The sequence below is a fragment of the Mastigoproctus giganteus genome, chromosome 8 (assembly GCF_048544385.1).
Source record: "Mastigoproctus giganteus isolate SK-2022 chromosome 8, ASM4854438v1, whole genome shotgun sequence".
Classification (NCBI taxonomy): Eukaryota; Metazoa; Arthropoda; class Arachnida; order Uropygi; family Thelyphonidae; genus Mastigoproctus; species Mastigoproctus giganteus.
In genome coordinates, this window is record NC_143582.1 from 22,904,730 (window position 1) to 22,927,160 (window position 22,431).

The 22,431-nt window shown below is 36.1% G+C and overlaps 1 protein-coding gene across 7 annotated transcripts in view; it reads left to right on the top strand.

Annotated features, from left to right (window-relative positions):
- LOC150081361 (splicing factor, proline- and glutamine-rich-like) overlaps positions 1-22,431 on the top strand; it is a 266,228-nt gene that overhangs the window by 66,650 nt on the left and 177,147 nt on the right. For 5 of the 7 annotated variants that reach the window (XM_090379723.1, XM_090379725.1, XM_090379719.1 and 2 more), the window contains exons 3-5: positions 1,686-1,984; positions 10,347-10,401; positions 16,061-16,196. In XM_090379723.1, coding sequence (XP_090235849.1) covers positions 1,686-1,984; positions 10,347-10,401; positions 16,061-16,196 — 490 coding nt within the window. The remainder of the gene's footprint in view (positions 1-1,685; positions 1,985-10,346; positions 10,402-16,060; positions 16,197-22,431) is intronic. The other 2 variants (XM_090379721.1, XM_090379720.1) reach the window with 2 other exon arrangements.

Sequence of the window (22,431 nt, forward strand, 5' to 3'; positions counted from 1 at the left end):
GAATGGATTAACAACTAATGAAATCGACTTCATCCTCACTAACAGAAGATATATTGTGAATGATGTTACCGTCCTGAATAAGGTAAATGTTGGAAGTGATCACAGAATGGTAAGATGTACACTTTTTTTTGAAACCACGAACATGAAAGATATCGAAACTGTACTTAATGGGATTGATGGCTGAGAAGAAGATGCTTTTTGACATTAGACTTGAATTTCTATATATTATAATTTTTGGGAATTGTGGAGGAAAGTTTTTCCAGAAAGCAGAATTAGAAGGGGATAAATGAGGTAGAGGAAAAGTTATTTACATAATTTTGGAGGTGGATGGTTGCAGCATGTGTTCAGACTGTTTTCGAAGAGAGCGGAGGAATTAAAGATACCAGTTCAGAAGAACCGTGTCCATGGAAGTATCTGTAGAAAAGCACACAGCAAAATCTGTAAGACAGAATGGAGAGACTAAGAGAGGGGTCATTAATTTACTTGATTGTCCTCTTTTGAGTTGAGCTGAGAACCTTGACACAGATTTTGGGGACACCATTCCAGATTTGTGAACACTATTCCATGGTTGGGTGAGTGAAATTTGTATGGAATGAGTAATTTAGAAATGTAACACAAGCAAAAAAAGAAAGCACAGTTCTTTGCAGAGGAAGTAGTATTTATGTACTTATACCAAGAGAGTAGAAGTTAAGAGTAATCTCTCATAGAGATTAGTGATCTTGTCTAGTAATCATTGTCATCAAAGATAAGCATAGGAGCAGTAGGTTTTTTAATTATTTTTTAAAGACAGACTGAATTTTAGGAGATTGAAGTTAACTTTTCTTTGCCCCAATGGGGAATTACCTGCATATCTGCATCATTCTCAAATATCCACCAAAATTTTAATTTTAGCAGATATTTGAGATGGTTGAGGTCATTTGTGCAGGGTAGGGTTTCTCAGATTGGAAGTTTGACCATAGAGTGTTGTCATCAGCAAAACTATGGATAGAATTTCTAGTTAGTGGAAGAAGGTCATTAACATACAACAGGATAAGAGTGGGAGAAAGAACTGATCCTTTAGTGGGGGGGGGAACCAACCTTATTGGAGAAATCAGAAAACAGAGCTGTGTATCATCATCAATGGTGAGCATTCAGAGAGAAAGCTAGATATCCATTTGCAAAAAAACAGTAGGCAATCCATAAGATCAGAACATGTTATAATAACATTATGCCAAGCATGATCAAAAGCCTTTAAAATGTCAAATGGACTGCCAGAGTTTTGTTGAATTATTCCATAAAATTTGCCCAGAGATGAGTAAGCCAGTATATCACTAATGAATGATTGACCCTGATGGATTCCATATTGGTGACCATTGATAAGGTGCAATGTTTCGAGGTAATTTAAGAATTGGTAGTTGATGGATTTCTCCATTACTTTGGAAAGAAACTTAGTATAATTAGGTCAAAAGCACTCGGTAAACTAACTTTTTGTTATCCCTGTCACATGGAGGTAAAAGACCTGTTGATTACAAAAAAATTAATCTTTGAATAATAACCACATAGCAACGTTTCCAAATTGTATTCATTTTTAATTATATTGCTATTTAGGAATACAAAATGACATGAAATAATTTTATCAAGTTATGTAATTTCAGTGTGTTAGAGAAATTTTAATTTTCTTGTTAAATTACATTTGTACTTTGGAGCAGCTCACCAATTCCGGTGTCGGTAGAAATGCTTAAACATAGAGATGAGGACGATGGTTTACCAGAGAAGAATTTTCAGAAATCAAACCCACAGTATATAAAGGCTCGAGAACAGGGTCCACGCTTTGCTGAACGTGGCACATTGGATTTTGATACTTCTGTGCGCTGGAAGAAGTTCTGCGAGCTACAACAACAGAAGTTGGATAATTGGGAAAAAGAGAATCGAGATGTTCTTGCACAGCTAGAAGATCAGTTTGAATATGTTATATATGAAAATGAAGCAACTTTGCTTAGAGAAAGTAAGTATTTAAAGTATTTTGAATTTTAGTAATGTAAAAATCTTATGTAGAGTAGAACAATAGCAGTTAAACCATTCATGCCAGAGCATATTACTGATGGTTCGTGAGTGCTTTGGATTATATTGTGTTTGCCTATACAGGTAGCCCTCATTTTGTGCTGGTCTGATTTGTGCCAATTTGCAATTTTTTTTATAAATTGAAGGTTTAAAATCATCAGACAAAATTTATCAATATCATACTGTGCTATGTGTCGTGCACTGTTCATGTGATTTAGGACAATCTGAGCCAATCAGCAATTAGCACATCCGTATCAGAGATGAGAAAGATTCCTACCCTCAAAGTAACCACTTGTGGTTATGGGTAGTAAAGGTCCATGTGGTGAAGGCTTCAGTTGGTTGTTGTTTACACTATTTACATGTGTTGGAAATTTATTATGCTAACATTTTTTTATTAATTGTGCTATTAATGAATTAAATAATAATGATAGTGATAGCCGTGTGCAGTTTTTTCCAGTCGTGTTATAAAATTTTTAATTTAATAGAATAAAGACACTATATCTGGTAAAAATAGTTAATTGAATCGTAGTGCAATATTCGGAGGATGGAATCTGGTGAAAGCCACCCTAATGTATGTAGGGTGGCTTTCACCAGAATGTATGCCTCCATCGACTATTACTACAACTGTGAAGAATGCTAATAAAATAAAACAATCGATGCAAAGTGGTTGGGAAAATTTTTGGTGCCCGGAACCTAACCTTGTGATTTCCGATTGACTCCATTATATAAAGGGTTCCATTTGCGCCTGTCCCCGAAGAACCTAACCTCGACGTAAATCGAGGGCTACCTGTTTTATGCTCCCCATCTTACAAACAAATTGTCTGTAAGGTGTCATCAATTTCGGAGAAATTGGAAAGGAATTTAATTTTGGATTTCTTTTATTGCCAAATCACAGGCGTCTTATTTTATAAGTACTGGTAGGGCAGATAGTGGATCAATTGTACAAGCTCATCTGGGTTATAGGCATAGGTGTGAAGCATACATGCTTCTGTGTGCTGGAATATTTATTTGTATTTACCAAGTGAGATAATCAGCAGTTTAGTAATAAGAATTTAAATATTTCCTTCCAGCATTTGATAACATCATCTATAACTTGTCACTAAGATGGGTAATGTTTCTTCAGTAAAATGTAAGATTAGCGATGTACATATCTCTTCCTCTCCCATAAAAAATTACATTTAATAAGTATTGCAGTCCATTAGAAGGTCAAAGAATGGTATACTCCAAGAGATTTCAAAAAATCGAAAAACTTTCCATTAATAAAAATGGGACACCTGTTGAGTGCTTAACTTGTTATTTCTAGAAATTTTTTATTTTTTTCCCTTTGTTTTCTGGGTTTTTAGTTTCTCATTCCACAATTTTTGATTGTGTTTTCTGGGTGTTGCTTCTGCTTTGTTATTACCTGTAACTCCCAATTTAGTCAACAGTTTCCCAGATAATCATGCATTTTCTGGTTTTCCAGTAAGTTTAGCTTCCAGTTTTTGATCAAGAATGTGTTTTTTATTTTTTTCAATTATGGACTTGCAGAATTTAATATTCTGCACTTAAATGCAAATATTAAGTTGCTCCACATATCCTTTTGTCTAGAGGCATGTGTTATTCTGTATGTGTTTTCAGTCATTAATGTGTAAAGGTGGTGTTATATTTCATTTAAATTGTTTTTGTGCTGTGTAGTGCCTTACCATTTTTTTCACTGTTCTTAGTGGTGTTCTGTTTTGTTACTTTGCCTTGTTGTGCAAAAAGTGTAGGTTTAGCTTATTACAGTCAAGATTTAATGTGAAAAAGCTATTAAAGTTGCTTCAAATGGTGTCTGGTGAGAAAGCAAGTATTATTTTCAAGAAATTTTAGACATGCATCCATAGGTAACTAGTATCACATGACAAGAAAAGTTGATATTGCTCACCATATTAAGTGTATAGGAAGACATTGTAACATCAAGTGTGAAGAAGAGGGAAAAAAAGTTACCTCCCATTTTTTGGACTTCTGTGTTATGACAGGTATCATCTTTTATTTTTTTATAAAATTTAACTTCTAATATATAATTTCTTGTTTTTAGGCACATTTGCATATACAGTGGATTCCAGTTAGTTGCGCCACCGGTTAATCGGGGCAGCCATTTATTTGGGACAAATCATAAAGAGCAGAACCTAATCGAGAAAATAGCCAGGGTTTTCTTCGCTTGATTGGGACAACATGCCGTTTAATTTGGGGCAGCAGACTGCAGCACTCAAGAGGTTAAAACCATAAAACAATTTTAAGTTTCTGGTTTATTGAGCTTTTCTGTTAGTGCAATCTATTATAAACGGATAGTAAACTCAATCTTATTGAATCTGCAATAATACAGACATCTGGATTTCTGTCGGTTTTTATGTTATTATGGTGAAATGTGTTTCCTCTTCCATGAAATCTTCAATCATATAATAAACAAATTTTCAGAATCTTCTTTTCATTCCTGTATTTTAAGCTTCGTAACTTGTTATGCTGTTCTCACTTGTATATATTGTGTTAGTTGCAATTTGTGCATGCCGTGTTCTATGTTATTTGTTGCTTATCTTTTTTATTATTTAAAATTTTAAACCCTCCTCCCAAAATGTCAGTAAAGAGAAATATCATCTAGTTAGTATGTATTAATTAAGCTAAGCACGTGTAAATTTGTCTTGACGATAAATAAGCTCATACACCAACCATTAATTGAAATAGCTCTTTACTGTGACTAGAATTTACAAATTAAAATAATATATTTACAATAAAATTTAATATATAAAATAAAACTGCTATGATACACTATATAAGAATTAAAACTGTAATAAAATTACCTAAAATAAACTGGATTAAAAGCGATAAAACCTGTAGCTTTCGGAAGCATCAACTTCCTTCCTCAACAGTAATAAATCTTCTGGCAACACTTCCTTATATATAACAGGCTCACGGTATTTCACCACGTGGTTCCATCGGCGCATGGTCAGAACTGGAAGTGGAAATAGCTTGGGAGCGCAAAAAGAAAAACCGTTCATCCATACTTAAAACAATAGTTTCAGATAGGGGATGCAAACACATACCCCTGTCCTACTCATGGTATTGTTGTTGGATGAACAGATTCACAGGCTCTAGAGCCATTTATGGTGCCAGAATCCATGTGCTCGATCTACAATAATCGCATCCTCTGGGGAGATTTGATGCTGCCTCTCCCAATAATGCTCAGCCACAGCACAGACTTATTATAATCAGCGGTTTTTAAAGCATTTAAACGCTCCCCCAGACGATCCTTTAACCGCCGTTTTGTTTCGCCCACATAGCATTCCTCACAAACCGGGCAATCTTATCCTGTAAACAACTCCACTACTAAAGTCCTTTGCGATTGAATCTTTTACCTGGGACACAACTGTGTGCAACCTCTGCCCGGGAAGCTGCACACAGCGTGTTTTGAAACCCCCCGTAACCGCTCAGTAAGTCCCGGATATTAAGGAATGTATGCGGTAGCCACAGGAACAAACGGTTCCCTACAGTTGGACACTATTCCTTTGCTGTATCTGTCCACAATCCTCTGGGGGTATCCATATTTTCTAAGGTCTGCTTTGACTAGTTTGATTTCACATTCTTTATCCTCAGTAGTAGTACAGTGTGACATTGTTCTATCTACTAGAGCTTTTACCACACTATTATTATGTTATCCAGCTTGTGCTGAACTGTAGTGGGTGTATTGACCTCTACATATATGCCTTGTCGGGATATTTGGCAAAATTATTTCGCCTCTATTGCCTGACTACTGTCATTAAAGACAGTAAAGAGTTTGTGGGATTTGATCATAGATGAAAATAAGACTGATTCCTTTTACGTTGTGTCATTATTTACATTCATTCCTATTAAGCATGGAATTTGTGTGAGAATGGCATTGAGTAACGATGTCTCTTTGGTTAACAGATCGCCTTTAAGTATAGAGGACATTTGTTCAGGTGTTGAACTTTGTCTGGCCAGCACCACTACGGTGTTTAAAGGAATCATGTACAAACGGGTTCACGGTACAGCCATGGGTTCACTCATTAGTGCCATCGTGGCCAATCTGCCCAAGGAAGAGTTAGAAAGTAGAGTTTTTGATGATTTCCAGTTTCCCATGAAGAAATGGAAGAGGTACGTTGATGATACTTTCACCGTGGTCCAAAAGGGGAGAGAGGAGGATGCACTTCATTGGCTCAACAGCTTCTCCAAATTTATACAGTTTACTTCAGAGTCTAGACAGGTGGCACCCTTGCGTTTTTGGATGTATTGATCTCTAGGATAGGCCCTAGGCTAAAAACTTCGGTTTTTAAAAAAACATGTGTAGAGGTCAATACACCCACTACACTTCAGCACAAGCTGGACAGCATAAGAAAAGTGTGGTAAAAGCTCTAGTAGATAGAGCAATGTCACACTGTACTACTTCTGAGGATAAAGAATGTGAAATCAAACGGATCACAGCAGACCTTAGAAAATGCAGATACCCCCAGAGAATCGTGGACAGATACAGCAAAGGAATAGTGTCCAACTGTAGTGAACCGTTTGTTCCTGTGGCTACCGCATACATACCTTACTATCTGGGCCTTACTGAGTGGTTATCCAGAATTTTACGGGGTTTCAAAACACGCTGCGTGCAGTTTCCTGGGCGGAGGTTGCACACAGTTGTGTCCCAGGTAAAAGATTCAATCGCAAAGGACTTTAGTAGTGGAGTTGTTTACGGGATAAAATGCCCGGATTGTGGGGAATGCTATGTGGACGAAACAAAACGGCGGTTAAAGGATCGTCTGGGGGAGCATTTAAATGCTATAAAAACCGCTAATTATAATAAGTCTGCTGTGGCTGAGCATTATTGGGAGAGGCAGCATGGAATCTGGGACCGTAAATGGCTCGAGAGCCTGCGAATCTGTTCATCCGACAACAATACCACGAGTAGGGACAGGGGTATGCGTTTGCATCCCCTATTTGAAACTATTGTCTTAAGTATGGATGAACGGTTTTGCTTTTCGCGCTCCCAAGCTGTTTCCACTTCCAGTTCTGACTGTGCCGATGGAACCACGTGGTGAAATACCATGAGCCTGTTATATATAAGGAAGTGTTGCCAGAAGATTTATTACTGTTGAGGAAGGAAGCTGATGCTTCCGAAAGCTACAGGTTTTATCGCTTTTAATCCAGTTTTATTTTATTGTAAATATGTTATTTTAATTTATAAATTCTAGTCACAGTAAAGAGCTATTTCAGTTAATGGTTGGTGTATGAGCTTATTTATCGTCAAGACATGAATTTACCCAACCTCAGAGGCCTTTTTCAGGATGTGTGTAAATTTATTTTTATTTTGCTAACCTGTGAAAAATATTCTTCTGAATTTCACGTATCATTTAATTTTTTAATTGGTATGGTAATAAAGTGTAAATTTGTGCTTAATATATCTTTACTTTTATGTATAGCCTGTGGATAATATTCCTTCTATTTTCGCTTATTAGAATCGCTGTTCAATAGAATTAAAACATCACAATGACTGGAGCTTACTACATATTGTATAGTGATCAGTACTTACTATGGTGAGACCATCATAACGTGATTTTATCGTACAGAGAATCAGCCGTAAAGTGGGGGTACACTGTATTTTTAACTGTTTATGTGAAACTTCGCATAATTGAGGCAGCCTCTTAATCGGGCCGAAATGCACTAGTCCTGATATGTCCCAAATAACCGGAATCCGCTGTATATACATGTGCACATGCACATATGTGCCCATTATCTTCTCCATGTCCATCTGTCTGTTTGCCTGCAAGTACTAACTCAGTTCCCCAGTGGATGGATTTAGGTCTGGTAGTTTGTTTTTTTTTCTCCCCCCAGTTTAGTTTGTGTGGAAAAAATGAATTTGTAGATTAAATGCAATTTTATTGAAGTATTGTTAGCTTTAGACAGTCCATGCATGCTTTGCATGTATTGTTATGTTACAGGTTCATGAATGTGGTGTTGCTTGTGAAGATATATATATACTGTATATATAGAGAGGGGGGGGGTAAAAAATAGGTGTGTACAAGAGGAGAGCAAGTTCAGATTAAACTGAATGGCTAAGTTCAGAGAATATAAAATGCTAAAGAATTTTATTAAGTGTTCTATAAAGTTATAATTCTAGTAATTAATTCCTGTATTTTCTTCTAACAATTATACAAAAACGTAAAAAATTCAATTAATTTAAAAAAAAAAAAACAGCTAAAATTTAATGCACTTGCATACATTAACTAGCTTGTTTGTAAGCAGCATTAACTGGTTATTGGGTAGTTTCTGCTGTGTTGCGTAATGTACTTGTTTGTTGTTACCAAGAATTAGGTTACTTTGAATTTGAGTGATCTGACTGCACTGTAGTCAACTTCAACCAGGTTGGTTTTGGAATGTGAAAGATTTTGAATAGCCAGTGCTGTGTAGTTGAATAAAACCAGGGAAGAGATGACAAGCAAATCACTTCAAAATATTGTGGATAGTTACTGCATTTTATAGAAACATGCAATTTACCCACTGCAGCATATGATATGAATAAATTGGTTATTGATTTTTAAGAAAAGTCTTTTAAAACACACACACACTTACACGTTGATACTGTTGCGCATGGAAGACTACTGTACAAATTGGAGCAGAGTGGTATTAAGAGTAAATTGTTACAAAGGATAAAAGAATAGTTGAGCTGGAGAAGACAGAGGGTGGTAATCAGTGGGCGCTGCTCTTCATGAACTAATGTTATTAGTGGAGTCCCGCAGGGTTCGGTGTTGGGTCTGCTGTTGATTTGTATATTAATCAATGACATTGACGGTATATCAGGCTTAGCGAAGTTTGCAGATGATACAAAAGTTGGCAGGGTTGTTAATGACAGTGTGCTACTGCAACAGGATCTAGAAAATTTGGGAAGATGGGCTGAGAAGTGGCAACTGAAGTTCAACATTGACAAATGCAAAGTACAGCATATGGGTAGAAGTAACCCCAGAGGAATGTACCAACTGTGTGGTACTACACTTAAGGTGGTAAAAAATGAAAAAGACCTGGGAATAATTGTGCAGTCAGATACGAAGTTTTCTGAGCAATGTGCAGACCTGCTGCCAGGGCAGGGAAAAGGAGGCAATTGTTCCTCTGTATAAGGCAATGGTCAGGCCACGCCTTGAGTACTGCATACAGGTCTGGAGGCCTCATTTTAGGAAGGATGTAGATTTGTTTGAGCATGTACAGAGAAGGCAACAAGACTGGTGAGGGGAATGAATTGATCCTCTTACCAAGAGAGGCTTAAGTTCTGCAAATTGCAGCGGCTGGAGACTAGACACCTTGCAAAGTGATCTGATTTACGTGTATAAGGCCCTGAATGGGTTGAGCACGCTGAATTCTGATGGGATACTTCCACTTGTTCAGATTACGAACCTAAGGGGACATAAATTCAAATAGAGGAAAGACAGATGTAAAATAGATGTGCAGAAATTTGCCTTTAGCCAGCTGGTGGTTAATTGCTGGAACAAACTTCATTGTGGAAGTTGATGGGTTAAATATATTTAAGGAGGAACTGGACAAACATGGTTGCGTGAATTTTTTTTGGCTGATGCTGCATAAGCTCATACTCTTGCTTTCTTGCATCACATGCCACTATTACTACTACACACGCACACATATATAGAGTGCTGGAACATAATTCTGGATTCTGGGCATTGCTTGTTTTCACATCTTTATTTTTTTGTCTCATCCTTATTTTTTTTTTTTTCCTACTTGATAGGGCGCCTCCGTAGCCAGGTGGGAAGAAGCAACAGTGCGTAGCATATGCTTCTTGATTAGACCGGGGTTCGAGCCCGTTACCACCAAATACGGAGGATGCGGAAAGGTCAGGGAATGACCACCGCATATCCCGAAGCAATATGGCCTTAGTTGCTAATGCTCCTAAAATCCAAATAACAAACAAACAAACAAACCTACCTGATATTCATTTATGTATATATTTAAAGCAGATAAGATGCTCTCTGGTCCAAAGTGAAATAACTTCTAATTGCCCTGTTATGGTTATGGTTTGAATATCTTGCAGAATCATTAATGTTATGAGAGTGTTTTTCAATTTGGGGGGGGGGGGGATGATATTATGAATATTGTATTTATTTCTGCATGTAGGTATTATTATTTATCATTCATAATTTTAAAAAATGTCTTGGTCCATGTGAAGAGTAAATGGTCATCTTGGTTAAATTTGTTAGCTTTTATCGGTTTTATATTTTTGCTGATTAAATTTTTTGCTTTGTTAGTTTAATTTAAAATATATAATAGACATTTGAAACTTTCAGGATTGCGTCACATGGAAGAACAGATGTCTCTTATACAACGAGAACGTGAAATGAGGTTAGTATAAAACAAATTTACATATTTTATATGTAATTATTGTGTGTTTAAATACAAAAGATGGTAGTCAATGAGAGTGTAAACTGTTAATGCAAACTCTGAGCCTATTTATAAATAAATAAATTTTCAAAACGAAATGCACAAGGCATAATCCGTATGGGTTTTGATAATGAACTATATAATGTCGGTAGCGTAAAAGGCATCGTTTTAATTGTATCTCATATTGTGGCTGCCTTCACAACAAGATAGCTGCTATTGCACTACTTCAAATAAACAACGCTTCTGTAGTAGAGAAGACTACTGTTATTTATTTTTCAGAGGATACCTCCACCCAGACGATCGTTTCGAAGCTATTGGGCTTCATCATCAGTGGGCGGGCAGGTACCCAGGTAATACAACAAGCTATCACAGTTGCGAAGTTATATCCACACTATGAGAGATGCCAAAAGGGTGTGGTGGTATCCTCTGAAAAATAAATAACAATAGTCTTCTGTACTAGAGAAGCGCTATTTATTTGAAGTAGTGCAATAGCAACTATCTCGTTGTGAAGGCAGCCACAATATGAGGTACAATTAAAACTATGCCTTTTACGTTACATACGTAGTTAAAATTTATGGGTTAACTATGGTGTATTTACACCGATATTATATAGATAAATAAAGTAACGTCTCATTCCTGAAAAGTTATAAAAAGAAATCAGATACAAATGTTAAAAATGCACTTTTCTTTCAATATTCTAGATTAAAAAAAATAATAAATATTGCATTTAATGATTTTTGTAGAGAATTTGTATTTAATAGTGTATATTGGGAAACACTGTCATTTTTCAAGGTTAACACCTCATGAGATTTATCTAAGAATGTAGTTTAACCATCACTTGCAACCAACATTAGGTCATAAAAGTTAAGGCTATTCAAAGATCATATTAACTCGATTTGCATAATTGTATTACATCAAATAACATTGGTAACAAATTTTTTATTGGAGGTAAAAATATGTGGACTATATGATTTTTGGACAATGATACCAAACCTACTTGAACATAATTATTTATTTATCATTATTGTTTATACATTCATATTTACATTTGTTTGAATATAAGTATATCATTATTATTTCATAGTTTGACTGTAAATTGCTTCAGGTAAGATGTAGTGAATCACTGAAAAACATTTGTCACTACATCTCGAAAGTGTGACAAATTAACCCAACAGATTCTGCTATATGCGTGGCTCTTTCCTAACTAAATCACAATGGCATACAATCACGATGGATATCCAGAAAATTTTCCAGTTGTACTTTGCTCCACAGGCAACACCAGAATAAGGTGTGGGCACCATTTGTTATTTGTACTGCTTGTACAAATGGATTACATGACTGGTTAAATAAAAGAAAACAGTCAATGCATTTGCCATGTGTGACATGGAAGGAGCCAAAAGACCACGATGGTGATTGTCCCCTTTGTAATATGATTCTTAGTGAAGAATTAATACAAGATTGTTTATTTAAATCTGGATTCTGTGATGGTCAACTATTCTGGTACCTCTTTGGCATGAAGACTAGTTTCTTTAGAAGATGAAATAGAATGCCACTAAGGTGCAATCAGCAGATACCTGAGATCTTTGGCCAATTGTGAGTATGCACTCAACAAAGAACTGTTTGAGATGGTTACCCAGGATGAGTTGAATGACCTCACTAGAGATCTAGCCATCTTCAAAGATAAAACTAAACTTCTTGCTTTGAGACTAAAGCAGAATCACTTGATTAAGAAGAGTGTTGAGGTGCTACACTATTGAAATAAAGAATCAAATTTTGGTGACATTTACAATAAGTGGTCTTTTCTGCTACTGCCATGATATGAATGGAGTGTTTAAGGAATTATCACAAGCACCAATTGCGTCTCACTGGTGCTTCCTTACTGAAAGCATTTCAGTGTGGCACTCATCGATGAAATATCTGCAATGACCTCAGGTATGTTATGGGTATATAAGCAAGTTCCAGAAAAATGGGTTCTTCCCCCCCCCCTCTTGTAAGCCATTGTACACCACACAGAATATCATCAGATGGGACTGGTCTCAGAGAAGCACACATAGGCCAAGAACGAGTGGTGTGCGGTATGTTCCATTAGTGGATCCACTGAGATTTTCTGTCACCTTCCTACATTAAACTTGGCCTAATGAAGAGTTTTGTGAATGTGATGGGTAAGATAAATTTGAGAGGATTTCATTGCTTAAGTGAGAATTTCCAAAGATCAGTGATATGAAAATGAAAGAGAGAATCTGTGGGGCTCTGAAGTTAGAGCTTCTGCAGGAATTGAAAGCAATGAAAAATGTTTCACTATATAAGAATTAAGCATGGCAGGCTTTCCATGGCTTTGGAAACTTTGTGAATGATCACAGATGTGCATACAGAAATGGAGCTCACAAACTGCTTAACCTATGTAAAGAAATGGAATTTGCATGTCACTGAATCTTCTTTTCTTGCATTTGCATTTAGACTTCCTGAAAATCATTACCTCTGCTTGTCACTGAGTGATTTGGAGGGACAATTAATCAAGGTATTTAATTAATGGAAAATCATTACTCCAGTTGGAATGAATATAATTGGCAGACATTCTGGACAGTTTCCAAGGAAATCATCTGCACAGTACTTTTTTTTTTTTACGGTAGTGTACTGGATTATTTTTCCTGTGTATAAAGTGTATTGGGTTTAAACTGCTCTGCATAAAGTTACATTTTTAGAAACATGTTAATAATTATTAATTGGGCATTTGTGTTCCAGTTCTCTTGAGATGGCTTCCTAGAGATATGGAACACATTCACACTATTAATCATTTAGCATACTACGGTGTAATGTGTAAGAGAATTTAATCAAATACAATCCTGAATGATGATGATTCCTGTGAGAATGTAACATTAGCAGTTCTGATAATTTTGGGTAATTAAGAATTGTTGTTTGGTTTTCTGTTAGGATAGGATTGTCCATAAGTAAGGAAACTGTTTTGAATAACTGCTGATGTAAATATGTATAACACCAGCCTGCATGGTTTTTGATGTTTATAAACTAATAGTTGTTTTTACACTGGTTTCAGGTTTTTTTTTTTTTTTTATATCACATACCTGTTTTTCAGAAATCACTTAAATCGATGTCATTAGTTATATTATTGAATGTATTAAGCTAGGAGCAAATGCTGGGAATTTGTAAACAATCTTCACATTTTGGCAGTATTGCCTTCAGTCATTTGTTTCTTGACCTTGAGAGCTCTGTGCAGCATTGTTTATCAGTGTTGGCTCAGTTTTGAGGCTATCGTGTCAGATTTGTGCTGAAAAGTTAGTAAAATGTCTTCGGGCTTGTGTTTCAACAATCCAAACTTATTTTGTTATATTTGTGAAAGTTGTGTACTCCTCAAGCAAAGACAAGATATTATGAAATTTGTAAAAAAATGTGTATTGTGCTTATTTTGGAGCGAAACTTGGTGACCAAGATTAACCATAGGCTCCACAAAAGTTTGCTGAACCTGTGTTTGAAGCATTGGAATTGTGGGAAAATGATAAAAAGAAGGCTATGCCATTTGCATTTCCTGTGATTTGGTGGGAGCCTACAAACTACTGTGATTACTGTTACTTTTGCTTAGTTAATCTAAAAGGATACAATGCAAAGAGTGAGAAGGGCATTATATATCTTATTCCATCACCATTAGAAAGTCTACATGACTGGAGACAGCCCTTAACTGTTTAGTTCATCCTTAACTAAGGATGAACTAAATGATCTGATTAGAGATTTAAATTTTCCAAAGGAATCTGCAGAACTGCTTGGTTTTAAAGTAAAAAAAATCTAGCACATAGGATATTTTTCTCATGTTACAAACAAAGGAGAACTGTACCCTACTTTTCTGCTGACGATTCAATAATTTTTTGCAGTAATATAAATGACAATGAACTATTTAGGAATTAGTTACACTCCTGTAACTAAGTTACACTCCTGTAAGTGGAGACTTATTGGCTTGTCAAAGAGGAGTCTCAAAGATGTGTTGCTCCATAATGGAAATAAATATGGGTCAATTCTGGTAGTTCCCTCTGAATTGAAAGATACATATGAGAACTGGAAATTATTTATAAATATTAAGTATGAAGAACATGAATGGTTAGTCAGTGCTGACTTGAAAGTGATAGGCTTGTTACTTGGACAGTATCTGTCTACACACAAAAATGTCTTGCTTTTTGTGAGTGGAGGAGTCGGGCACTGAGATGTCAAGGTCTGGCCAAAGAGTGGCAGTTTGTTGCCTGGGTGAAAGAACATAGTTTGTAAATCATTGATAGATCCAAAAACTATCATCACACTGGGTGAAAAAGTATCATTTTTTATTGTTTCAGAAAATTTTGAACATAGGAAGAGTTCTTTGAGAGCTACAGTGAAGGAAAGGAGAGAATTAAAATTGTAAAGTGGCAGGCAAAATATGAAAATGCTTCAGAAGTTGCACACCAGTTCAAGGGTTTTTTTTTTTTTTTGGACATAAAACTACCCACAATAATCAAATTACCATAAAGCAAATTGTGAAGAAGTTTGATGAGGTGGGAACATCTTCTAAATCTGGTAGGCCTTGTATCTCAAAGACATTTGCCGGTTTGGAACGTGTAAGAGAAGATATCAAAAGAATTCTAAAAATTTGCAGAACAAAGTCGAAGTTTGGAATTTAAAATACTTAAAACAAGCCTACACAGAATCATAAAGGAACTTAAATATAAGATTTATCATCCTGTGTTGCTATAAAGTTTGAATGAGGATGATCCAAATAGAAGATTAGAATTTACCAAACAGTTTTCAGCCACAAGTGTTACAAATCTAGGTATTACCAATTGTTTAATGGACTGATGCCACATTTGAACTGAGTGGAACTGTTAATCACCATAACTGTGTTTATTACTCTCTTTAACAACCTACATTTATTCTTTAAGATTTAAATTCTCCTGGATTGACAGTGTTGGCTGGAATGAATTTGGACAGGTGTTCTCTAGCATGTTTTCTTTGAGGGAGTTGTGGCAGGAGAAAGCTACCTGAGACTGCTAAAATACGATCATTTTACAAATGCAGTTCAAAATCAGTTTCCATCATTTTTTTTTTTTTTTTTTTTTAAATGCAGGCTGGAGTACCAATTCGCTATGAAAAAATTGTCTGTAAATTCAAAAAGTTCCCAGCTCCATAGAGTAGACAGCAGGGTTTCATTGAATTGCTACCCTGTTCCCCAGATTTAATACCCTGTAATTAATTCTGTGGAGATTCATAAAAGAATTTAGTGATAAGCACCAGTCTCTGCTGTAGCTTCAGTAGTTAGGGAATTAGCCTTGCCATGTGTGACTCTGTGCCCAAAAAAACTACAATTTTGTAAAGAGCAAGATTGGGGACCATATATTGAACAAATGTAAAAAAAATTGTGTTTTAAATTGATGTATGCCCTTTATATTGTGATGGGCAATAATTAAAACATATACAAAATTGTAGTGTTGTTATTTACAGTAAAACACATCTCCTTACTTATGGACCACCATGTATTCGTGAGTGATATTAAGAATTTTCCTTCCTAGCTTATATTCATATGAATGTTTAGTCACTGTGTGTTAGAATTCTATCTTAAAATCTAATGAATAATTTTTTTTGTTAGTAGTTTCAGACATGACGATTTTCGTGAAGAGCATCGCCGACGTGAAGAAATTATGCGTCAGCAAGAAGAACTTCAACGTCGCCATGGTGGTGATGATATGCGTCACAGGCAGGAGGAAAATATGATGAGACAGCAGGTTAGTAATGTTAACATAAATGCAGTTAATTTCTGATTATTTGTGTGCAAATAATCCAAAAGTAATTTTTCAGTCTCTTTCAAGTCTATTTTTAAATTTTATGGTTCATTCCCAAAAAACTGTGGTTAGAGAAATTATCAGTTTATGCATTTTTTTAAAATACTGTTTATGAATGCTTTTACATACATAGCTTAATTAATATACGAATTAATTAAACATAACATTTTGTAATATGATTATAATTTAAAATACAGTAGTCACTTTTTTTGATTGCATTAAATTATCACTACAAAATCTATAGATTTTTCAATATATTTTATAACAGTCTATATTCACAATCACTTGCACCAGTTTCTTCCAACGCTCTGCTCAGGATGGCTATTTTGCCAGTTTTGTAACTGGAATTCATTTGGGTTCATCCCCATTTTCCTCCTTGACGAAATTATCAGTAACAGACTGGGCAATTTCTTTAACTGTTAAAGCTGTAGTAACTTGTAGATCACCATCTATGTCCACCCAATCATTAAACTCCTGTTCGACCATGTCTTCAGGCTTTTCGTCATGATCAATATTTTGACTTAGTTGACCATCATGAATAATTAATCCACATTTTTTTTGAAACAGTTGCTAATGCAGGTTTCAGAAGCTTCATTCCAGACACTCAGGTTCAATCTCTTCCTGTGCACTGACCCCCCCCCACCCCTCCTTTTTATATAGTAAAATTTAAAACACAGTAAAAAAATAATAATAATAAGCATCAATTAATAACGAAGCACATGGCATGAACAAATAGGAACTGACATGACAACTTTTTATGGAGTTTAGATATGGGAACGAATTGCAGATTCTGAAGATTTGTTTGTTTTTTTATATGATTGAAGATTTTAGTGAAAGGGAAAACGCATTTCACCCTAATAATGTCAAAATATACAGAATTCCGGGTATTGGTATCATCACAAATGCAACAAGATTGACTTTGCAACCCGTTTATAACAGATTTTACAAACAAAAAAAGCCCAATAAACTGAAAACTGCATATTGTTTTATGGTTGTTGACCTCCAGAAATGTACTTTAGAAAAATATCACAAAGGAATTCAAATTTGATTCTTATAACTGAAGATGTGATTCTAATAATATATATAATACATAGAGGTAATGACATCTATGAAAAAGTAGCAATGTAGTGATCTAATATGCCATTTGTATATGATTTAGCCTGGAGTACACGGGTTGAAGGAGAGGGGGAAGCAAACCGATATCATAACTAGACTCACTTTCTTGTATAAATTTTTTTGATAATTATCAGTATTTTGAAATATTATTAAAATAAATGACTGTGGGTTTATGGTTGAAAAAAGGAACTATAAAACGAGAAGCAGGTCCTTCTAGTATTGCAACTGTTGTCGATGAAAATGAACACAACATTGTCATACTTCAACGTGAGGGTGAACAGTCGCAGCCTTTTGTTCCCCAAAAATCTGAAGTGAAAAAACAGGAAACAGGAACCAACTAATAAAAGACCAAAACGAAAGTATGACGACAGTCATTTGAATTTCGGCTTTACATGTGTTGGAAATAAAGATGGTCCTGATGCACAGTGTGTCGTGTGTAATAAAATCAGCAAACGGTTCTTTAGCTCGCGCTAAACTTGTTTCGTGAGTGTTCCGTAAATATATTGTGAGATGAAACGTGTTCTGTGACTAAAAAAGTTTGGGGAACACTGCTATAGAAAACTGCTGGGATGAATTAGATTGTCGAGGTGCATTTGAGAAGAAAGCCAAATGGCACCAAATATCAGTGGACATTTACAAACACTGGTGGGGAGCATTCCATGTAGACTAGAACCTTCATTAAGGCTGAAAGTTTCAGCACACTTTTAGTTTTCTTGCAAATAAATGTTATTTATAGATATTAAGGTGTCCAGTTATTAATAGCAGGGCAATGTCTATACAGTGGCTTCTTGGTTTTTCCCAATATATCCAGTGGTTTCAGGCCAAACCATGAAAAACAGCACCAGACCATCATGCTGCCTCCTCCAAAACTTCATTGTCACGATGATGCAGGGTAACAGGTACTGTCTGCCACACCCAGATGTAACCATCAGACATGGCAGACCATGTACTGTGACTCATCAGTCCAAGCACAGCCTTCTTCTGTTCTATGGTCCAAGAATGGTAGTCCTGACAGCAGCTGCCATTAATCAGGGTGATTAGTAGTTCGTGGATGGCTGTATGACTGTGGTAACTTGTATCATGCAGCATCCAGCACGCTGTACTGGTGGACACATTTCAACACCAGATCATATCACCATTTGTCGACGTAGAGAACTTCAGTGCTGTTGTAATTTTAAGTTCAGCTAGACTGGTTATTTGGCACCCTATTTTCATTTTGCACTGGACGTTTGTTAACTCCACTGATCATGGCATCTTGCATTCAAAATCATGTAGTAATACTACTACTACCTCTTCGAAGGCTTATGAGCATATTTCTAGTTGTAGGACATTGACCAGCCACAATGTGGGTGTGTGTCTAGAAGACGAGAGTGGTAATCAATAGACATGCTCTTTGTGGACCGATGTTATTAGTGAAGTTCCGCAGGGTTTGGTTTTAGAGCCAACTGGATTGTATATTTATCAGTGATATTGATGAAGATATATCAATCTTACTGTCGAAGTATGCAGATGATACAAAGATTTGCAGTGTTGTTAATGACAGTAACAGGATCTAGAAAAGTTGGGTAGATGGGTTGAGAAGTGGCAACTGAAGTTTAACTTTGACAAATGCAAAATATTGCATATGGGTAGAAGTAAGCCCCAGAGAAATGTACCGACTACGTGGTACTGCACTTACAGTGGTAGAATATGAAAAAGACCTTGGGAGTAATTGTGCAGTTAGATATGAAGTTTTCTGAACAGTGTTTGACTACTTAACGACACTATTTTAATCAATAGTAGCACAATAGAAAGGACATACATGAAATTTTTAAAAAATCCGGAAAAAGGTCTGCCCAATGTGACTGCTGTTTTATTCTTTACAAAATTGTAATTTTTTTTTTGGGTGCAGAGTGACAGAGCAAGGCACAGTTCCTTAGAAATATTCTCAAATTCCCTAACTGTTGCTGCTGAAACTCCAACGGAGACATGTGCTTTTTACTAAATACTTCATCTTTAAAGAATCCTTACAGAATTAATTACAGTGGTGTTGAATCCGGGAAGCACAGTAACCATTATGTGATCCTTGCTATCCAACCCATTGACTTGGGAACTTATCATCTAAGGATTTGCATAAAGCCTCCGAGGCTTTCTGTGTCATCCTACATATAAAAGAGAAAGAGAGAAAGAAGAAGCAATGCTGAAATTATTTTGGACTGCATTAATGGAACGATTATCTTTTGGCAGGAGCAGGTAGCTTTTGCTTGCCATAGTTCCTTCAGAGAAAAAATGTCTGAGAACACCTCCTCTCCAAAATCCAGCCCAGGCTGTCAAACCATTTAAATCTTAAAGAATACATGTGGGTTGTTAAGAGAATAACAAAACACTGTTATAGCAAGTAACAGTTTCATTACTTTAAATGTAGCTTCATCAGTCCACAAAACATTGTTAATGATATCTGGGTTTGCAACACTCATAGCCAAAAACCATTTGGCAAATTCCAGTCTTCTGAGTTCTTGGTAGTCCATATTCAAACTTTGTAGCAACATGGAATGATAAATCTAATATTTAATATTATATGATTCCATATAATCTTTTCAGTATTTTAATTTCAAAATTTCACCTCCTTTGACTTTATATACAGGGTTATTCAAAATGATTCATCTGATTTCAAATGAACATAATTCCATACCTATCAACCATGTATTAACTTGGCATACACCAAATGAAAAAGAAAATCTATACGTTTTAGAAGGTCACCACGAGGCGGCTCCACTATCACTGGCTCTGTGACAGACAGTGGATTGGTCGCAGTGGACCCCATGACTTGGTGCTCTACAGTGGGCTTCCTAGGTCACCAGATGTTACGGCGTGCGACTTCTTATTTTGGAGGTATATTAAGGATGCTGTGTACATGCCAGCATTGCCCACAACCCTGGATGTGCTCAAAAATCGCATTGTTACTGCTGTGGAGTCAGTGACAAAGGACATGCTGCAGCAAGTATTGGAGGAATTTGAATATCGTATTGACGTTGCTTGTGTAACTATGGGAAGTCACATAGAGTACTTATAAGGTGAGAGACAAAACTAGGACAGTTTTTCTTTTGGTTGATGTATCACTAATCACTCTGTATTTGTAAACTTCAAAAATATAGTCATTTGAAATTGGATGAATCATTTTGAATAACCCTGTATATATATTTGTAAGTGGATAATGCCTAAATTTGATGAACATTTGCTCTGATAACTGATATTTTCTTTATGCACAAATGGGGGTAAACACAGTAGTGCTGTAGTGAAGTCAGCTGTCTACACTTGAATGGGACTGTAAAAACTCAAAAGTGCTGGATTTGGATAGTGGTGCCACTTTGTGCAGTATAGAAAGTCCTCTTGCACCTGAGGCCACTCATGATTTAGTTTTCACAGCTCTCTTCTAATCAGCCCAATCTTTTTTAAAGAATCTATTTTGTTGGACATATTCTGTCTTCTCACATTGCTCTCTTCATAGCCAACTGATAATTTCCTGATAGGGTTAAAAGCTGTGAGTAGTCTACTGATAACCTTTGTTAATTAACTCCAAGGAAGCATATTAAGCCATGTTTGATATAATATGAATCATGAATATAAATATAATTCTCTAATCCTATTAATAATAATAATAATAATGATGTTCGAGAGGCAACCAGAGAGGGTAATACTCTTGATCTGGTTATCAGCAGTGATCATTTGTGTATTAAGAATTTGCAGATAAAGGAACCACTAGGTGGCAGTGATCACAGGGTACTGATGTGTGATGTGGGATTTACTTAAAGATATAATTACCATCAGGGGTATGGGAAAGGGTACAGTGGTCTCAGACAGTTTTTAAATTCTGTACAGTGGGATCAACTGACAATGTTGCCAACAGTAAATTCTAAGTGGGAAGCATTCAAGGAATTAATCTTGGATGCTACTAAAAGTCTTATACCTATTAAGAAATATTGTTCAAGATTTAGGCCTAAATGGTTATCAAATGACCTAATGAGACTCGTGACAGAGAAGAAAAATGCATGGAATGCATATAAATTATCAGGTACCTCCGTAGCCAGGTGGTAAGGAGCAGCAGTGTGTAGCACACGCTTCTTGATTAAACCGGGGTTCGAGCCTGTCACCACCAAAAACGGAGGATGCGGAAAGGTCAGGGAATGACCACCACATATCCCCGGAGCAATATGGCCTTAGTTGCTAATGCTCCTAAAAACCAAATAACAAACAATATAAATTATCAAGCGACTGAGAAGCCTACGGCAGATATAAGCTAGTCTGTAATCAGGTCACAAAGGAGGTTAGGCAGATTACGAGAAATCTTTGGCAAAAGATGCTAAGAAAAACAGCAAGGATTTCTTTACTTATATAAACTCTAAAAGGAAGGGGATGAATCTGATTGGTCCACTTGATATCGATGGTTTGACTGTTGATGATCCTGCTTAGATAGCAAACAAACTGAATGAGTATTTTGCATCTACATTAATACATGAGGAGTTATTTATGGTTTGAAAATGGCAGAAGGTTATCAAATTGTAGCAGGGTGCTTAATGATTCAGTAATAACTGAGAGCAAAGTGGAGGAGAAATTGTTGAAGTTAAACGTAAGAAAGGCACCTGGGGTGGATGGGATCTATCCAGTTATATTAAAGGAGACAGCAAAGCAACTAAGCAAACCCTTAGCCATAATTATGAGAGCATCCTTGGACTCAGGGGAGGTCCCCACGGACTGGAGATGTGCAAATGTGTCCCCAATTCACAAAGGGTGACACGAGAAATTACAGACCAGTTTACTTTAACTTCTGTTCCGGGTAAAATAATGGAGTCACTGGTTAAAGATGCAATGCAGGATCATCTAGACAAGACTGCAGCAATAATTTAGACACAGCATGGGTTTGTTAAGGGAAAGTCTTGTCTGACAAATTTGATAGGATATTATGATGTGGTTACAAAGGAACTGGATGCAAAAAATAATTTTGATATCATATATTTGGATTTCAGGAAAGCTTTTGACATTGTTGCGCATGGAAGACTATTGTACAAATTGGAGCAGAATGGTA